Source organism: Etheostoma spectabile, chromosome 14, assembly GCF_008692095.1.
Source record: "Etheostoma spectabile isolate EspeVRDwgs_2016 chromosome 14, UIUC_Espe_1.0, whole genome shotgun sequence".
Taxonomy (NCBI): domain Eukaryota; kingdom Metazoa; phylum Chordata; class Actinopteri; order Perciformes; family Percidae; genus Etheostoma; species Etheostoma spectabile.
Genome location: NC_045746.1, coordinates 20203268 through 20209373, shown reverse-complemented (window position 1 = coordinate 20209373; position 6106 = coordinate 20203268). Strand labels below are relative to the sequence as shown.

Sequence of the window (6106 nt, the reverse complement as noted above, 5' to 3'; positions counted from 1 at the left end):
CAAAAAGCATAAATATACATACTTTTTAGTACCACACAGTCTTGATTTAAAAAGAAATCTGACAATTGTGTTTTTTCATCATAAATTGTTTTCCAACTTTATTCTCCTCAAGGGAAGATGTAGAGGTGTAACTGTGCCTACAGTCTGCAAGAGTGTAGCATGAGAGTGCAGTTAATAACCGCACTGTAATTAGGCATATCAGTAATAACAATAACAAGAATATTGAGAATCTGTTATTTTACATAAAAAGACAATGAAATACACGGAGTATACATGAAGACAAGCAGCCATTTGTTAGACTGCTTGACCATTTTGATTGGGTAGAGATAGCTTATGCACAAAGACATGGCAGCAGTGTCCCAGGTCACCGAGTTTCATGTTGTGTTATTTAATCATTAAGATATACTTTTAGATCATTTGTTAAAATATGAATGAAGGAATTATCATGGGTGATCAATGTTGAATTTTTTCATTCTTTTGCAGACTTTGTTGAGCATTGAGGTTATGGTCCATTCAGCACTAAAGGTGACCTGGGACACAGACAGTGATTTGGTACTTGTTAATTTGAGTTCTTTTAGTTTTCATATACACTTTACACAGGACTTACTTTCCTTTTACAGTTGAAAAAGTCTTTTCTATCTATGTTATGTACAGCATACTGCAATACAATAATGCCTCAGATTGATAATGTAGATAACATTTGCACTAGGTATAATGAAAGTAGTAATAATATGTATGAAAAGTTCTTTAAAAAAAGATTGATAACAGTACCTATCAGCCATTTTTTTATCACGCAATCATTAATTCCCCAACGAGATGGGCTGTCTTTACTACTATTGGAGAATATCAGACTCTTTCTTTCAACAGTAACAAAACAAAATAGGACAAAAAAACTCTGTTAGGACTTTTCTCTCTGTTCTCTTCACATTCATGCATCACTTTGCTTTCTCTCTGAGTTTTCACACGTTTATGTTGGTAGAAAAATACATACATATATTTAAAAAAAAAGTACAATGACAAACATAGACATGAAGAACAAGCTTCATCAAGTGCTTTCTTTATGACCCCGGCCACCCCACAAACCCTCTTTTCTCTGTTATTTTTTCTTCTCACTCTGCTGCAGATTCGTATTTAGTGCATTCTTGAATAGGTTTTCCTCTCCTGATCCATACTTTGGGCTCCGACAAAGTTGGTTCCTCAACTCCTCGCTGTCTGAGGGGAGGTGAGCGTAAATAAGGACATCTTGATTTGTAAAGTGAACACGTTGAGATTCAGCGCCAGGTTTTAGCCTGATCCAATAATATACCTAACTTTCTTTCTCCTGTCCCTCTTCTCTGTTCTCAGAGATGTTATTTAAAAGCCATATTTAAACTTCTTTACTTAGTCTTTCCCTACAGTATTCCCTCGTTGATTTCTTGTCTTGTTTCTCTCCCTTGTTTTGGCTTGAACTAAATAATGGAGTATGTTCAGATTAATGTGATCTGACTGTGTTAAAAAATGTCACCATTCTCTGGACCGTAACTGTCCAGAGAGTAGTGTCATTTTTTATTTTACAGATATTTTATATCTTTATCCTCCATTGGTGCCTACTGCAAGCAATGCAATAAAAAACAGAGAAGGGTCACCAGTGTGCCTCTTTTATCAAAATACTCCAAGGCGGACTGCTGGTTTTGGATCAGTGTGTTAGGTGTCTTTTACAAAGCAAGTAAGTTAATAACTGATCCATTGACCTATAGTTGAAAAAAAGGTGAACATGCTTTTGAGAAATTCCGGTTTGGATTTCATCTCTATCTCATTCATAATGATATAAAAAAGCCAAAAGTGATCCAGATTATGTTTTGGTTAAGTCTTCACAAACTAGAGGAATGTGGCTCTAGTGTGAAGTTCAATAAACCACTTGTCTCAGTGTCCTAGACCAGCATTTCTACTAGGAGATCCTTGGCTCAGTGGGCTCAGGAATCGAGAAGCACATTGTAAAATATCTGTGTTCTAACAAGTAATTTAATGTTGTACTCAGCATTAGAGCTTCTTACAATGAAGGAAAAGACCTGGCATCGGGTGCATTCTGAATTTTACATGTATATTTGAACATCACATTGGTAAAGTTTTCCACCATACGAGCCATTTTCTTTCCTGCTGAAGAAGACTATAATACTGAATATAGTTAAACTACTTGTTTATATGGATGATGCAATTAGTAATTCCATGAACAGAGCGGGAAGACGCAGCCTATGAGTTCATGTGCTCCACCTGTATGGCTGATGTGGAGACGGTGAGGCAGAGGTCTTTGTGGGCCACTGGCAGGTCCGCCACAGTGACTGGTTTGTACTGGATCTCGCTGGCGGACACTGTCTTGTACTGGTGCAGGTCAAACGGGCACTGAACCACAGCTTCCGTGGCCTGCTGGTAGCTGCCTGGGGGCCCAGGGTTAGGGTTCTGGGTGTTGTTGTTAGGGTTGGTCTGGCTTTGGAGCTGGCCCGCTCTGCCCACACCTCCTCCACCAGCACCTCTCCCCCGGCCGCGGCCTCGGCCCCTGCCTCCGCCTGGCGTAAGGCCCTGGGCCTGCTGAGCCGCTACGGTTGCTGCCACTGTTAGCGGGTCGGGGTTGTGCTTCCTCATGTGTTTCATTAGATACGTTTCCTAGAGTTGGGGAGAGAAAGAAGTAAAAGACATGATGACAGAACGACTACAAACAGAACTACATTCATTCTCTAATCCTGTATATTCCGTCAACTCTGTCCTTACGCATCTTCTTTTGTCACAGTAAGACCAGAGTCAGCACAGCACAGTGTGACTATTAGGTCTGATGTGTGATTGACAAGTCTGCGAGCTTACTGAGGTATAGGAACGGTTACAGAGGCCACAGGAGAACAGCTTGGCATGTTTGACGGTGTGTGTGGACAGGTGCACCTCCAGGCTGGCAGCATCTGTGTAACCACGGTTACAGTTGTGGCATTTGTACGGCTTGTCTTTGTTGTGCTGCCGACGGTGAGACTGTGGGGAGAAGAATTACTGACATGAGCCCAATCAATCAATAAATAATCTTATCCAAACACACAGTGCTTCAAAATGTGATGTTGACAGTACCACAAAAATATCTTTAAGAGCCATTTGATTTAATATTTTTTTAACAACTTTTTATTCTTCAAACAAATAAACTGAAAAGTAACTGAATGGGCCAAAAAGAACATAACTTGATCTTGATTTCACTGGACACGTTTTAAACTCTATTAATACTTTAAGGAGTTTAAAACACTTTCATGGAACCTAAATATAAAGTTTACTTTCACGTTTTTGCAAATCAAAGTCTTACTATGCCATCGGGACAGTGGCAAGAACCAAACCTGTGAATGTGTTTACCTGTAGGTTGGACAACTGAGTGAAAGCTTTTTCACAGCCAGGATGGTTACACTTATACGGCCGGTCGCCGGTATGAATCCTGAAAAATCAGTTAGGCACACTATTAGTTAATTACAATATACTGTACATCATTCTGTATTGCTGCACTTGAAGAAAGAAAATGAAAGGTGAGTGAGGTGCATTAACATCTTCTCTTATCCAAAGCAACATATTGTACATACAGCAGCGTTGTGCCAATGTCAAATGCAGTGTGCTTATTCCTTCTTAGACATCTATCACTTACCATCATTCAAAAAAGAAAGTAAATATATTAAGGGTATTTTAATTGAATTAAGATCATAGCTTAGTGGCTAGTCGCACGTATATTTATGCCTCGTCGCAGAGGTCCAGGGTTCGAATTTGACCTGTGAAGATTTCCTGCATGTCTTCCCCTTTCTCACCTATCTGTCCTGTCAAAAAATTAAAAGCTGGAAAAGCCCCCCCCCCAAAAAAAAAAGAAAGATCATAGCTTAGTAGCTCAATCCCTTGCTTTCTCCTCGTTAACTTACCACAAAAGGTAATTGCTTTTGGTCGGTTGTTTTATTTTTATGTGTGTATAGAGTTATTATTCGGAGTTATGAAAACATCAGTGGTCACTTGTACCCCTTAAAAAGGTTTTAGACACACTTTACCCATGACTAGTCAAGAAGATGTGGAACACAGCTCTGGACTGGCAAATGTGTCATTGTTACAAAATGTACAGTATTAAGCCACCCAAGGCAGGAAATTACTATAAACCAGGTCTTGGCTGTGGTTCATAGGTAACCTGTTTTGGATATGAAGCCACTGTAATGTCTTAATTTGGCAACTCAGATTATTAAAAGAAGATACTGTGAAAAACCTCTCGACTACAAAGCATGCCTACCAAATTTGAGAGAACACACACACACACACACACACACACACACACACACACACACACACACACACACACACACCACACACACACACACACACACTAAAGTGCAAAAAGATGTAAACAACCACAATGTGACAACTCTCTCTCACACCTGCCCCCATACATGCACACATAAAAACACAACCGGCCCTTCAGAACCACCCAGCCCAGCCCGGACCAGTACCGTGTGTGCTGCTGTAGGTGACTGAGCTGCCTGAATGTTTTCTGGCAGTAGGAGCAGGCGTAGGGCTTGGCCCCGGTGTGGATGCGGATGTGCTGGGACAGGTAGCTGGAGTTGGCAAACGACTTGGAGCAGTGGGGGCACTTGTGGGGCTTGGCCTCCGTGTGGTTTCTAACACGGGCAACCCGGGATTGGAGGGGTGAGGAGGTGGAGAGAGAGAAACAGAGAGAGAAACAGCGAGAGATTTTTAAGCTACAGCATGACCAAACTTCACAATAAACTGAAGACCAAATCATGCGTTAAAGTTAACAGGATCTGGGATCCGTTGATCATAAATCACTAGGTTTCAAAGTGTGCTCTTTGTGCTGTGTCTGAGTTGTGAAAACACAGAACAAAAACATACAGCAGGCACAGTCATGCTTTACTCTTTCTCGCTCTCTTTCGCTCTCTCTCTCTCGCAGTCTCTCTCTCCATTGCTGTGCCCTGCTTTACGTGCAGTGTGAGTGTGTCTATGAATGTCTGGCTTTGCTGCAGCCAAACTGAAATGTAAATTCAAGATGAGTGGCAGGCCAGTGGAGCGCATCTTCCTCTTTAAAATGAAGGGCCTGAAACCCCAAGAAGCCCCAGTGCATGGCAATAAGGGAAATGAAAACATAAGGGAGGTGACAAGGTGAAAACATAAAATTAAAACATTTATCAGAGTCTTGACGGCATGACAGGAGCTTTTATCACTTACATCGTCACACAGTTACGTGTAATACAAGTAAAACCATTCTAAATAGTGGTTTAACAGCCCTATCGGTTTTAGAAATATGATCATGAGGATGTATAAAACATGTGGGCTGACTCAGGGCAGTAAAAGAGTGGCAAAAGCAAAGAGGAGCTTGTATTGTCTTAAAAAAGGAAATTATCATTCACAGTTAGTACACAATGTGTACTCACACTTGTATGATTAGAATAACAGACTGACTCTCCTGATGACAACATTTTCACTATTTAATAATCAAGTTTGTCATTTGTAAACAGTGCCATTACCTCCTCAATGTTATTTTAACCAAAATTCTATTGCTATACTATACTATTCTATTTTTAATGGAGATGGTTTCACATTAGAAGTGGTTAAAAAAGAAGGTGCCTCACACAAAAGAAGGGATCTTTGAAGGAGTTGTGTGAAAGCAGAGGTGGATCCAGAGAAAATAGGATAAATATAATAAGCCAAACTTGTGATAGTATCACCATCAGGACGAGAAAGTTAACGCCACCACCTGCTAAACGGTGGTAACGGGAACTGTCAGTTGACCTCCTCTACCAAACACTGTTGCATGCATCAACCTGGGCTATTTTGCATTCTGCAAAGGCTTGTAAATGATCAAAGTAACTGTTAAATTTAAGGATTAAGCTGCCGTCCTGTCCTGATCATCAATCAGTTACCAGAAAGGAACCCATCTTCATTGATAAATACACTAAAAATAACAAGATTTGAACTGTGATTTAATTTACCTCTTCCAAAAGACTCTGACACATCCCCAACTCCCCAGCCCTTCCTCCCTTCATCAGCCACCATACACAGGCCAACACATGTGCTTTAACAACAGAGGTCACGAGCACAAGCAGGCGCACAAACACAC

At 40.7% G+C, this 6106-nt stretch overlaps 1 protein-coding gene and 1 long non-coding RNA gene across 8 annotated transcripts in view; one reads left to right on the top strand and one right to left on the bottom strand.

Annotated features, from left to right (window-relative positions):
* Positions 1 to 222: 222 nt before the first annotated feature.
* Positions 223 to 6106, bottom strand: part of znf384a (zinc finger protein 384 a) — a 13124-nt gene continuing 7240 nt past the window's right edge. For 5 of the 7 annotated variants that reach the window (XM_032536309.1, XM_032536313.1, XM_032536310.1 and 2 more), the window contains 4 exons: positions 4482 to 4649; positions 3361 to 3439; positions 2836 to 2994; positions 223 to 2640 (listed from right to left, as the gene is read on the bottom strand). In XM_032536309.1, coding sequence (XP_032392200.1) covers positions 2230 to 2640; positions 2836 to 2994; positions 3361 to 3439; positions 4482 to 4649 — 817 coding nt within the window. In that variant the 3' untranslated portion in view covers positions 223 to 2229. The remainder of the gene's footprint in view (positions 2641 to 2835; positions 2995 to 3360; positions 3440 to 4481; positions 4650 to 6106) is intronic. The other 2 variants (XM_032536308.1, XM_032536312.1) reach the window with 2 other exon arrangements.
* LOC116702170 (uncharacterized) overlaps positions 2979 to 6106 on the top strand; it is a 20272-nt gene continuing 17144 nt past the window's right edge. The window contains exon 1 of the long non-coding RNA XR_004335090.1: positions 2979 to 2988. This is a non-coding gene — a long non-coding RNA (uncharacterized LOC116702170). The remainder of the gene's footprint in view (positions 2989 to 6106) is intronic.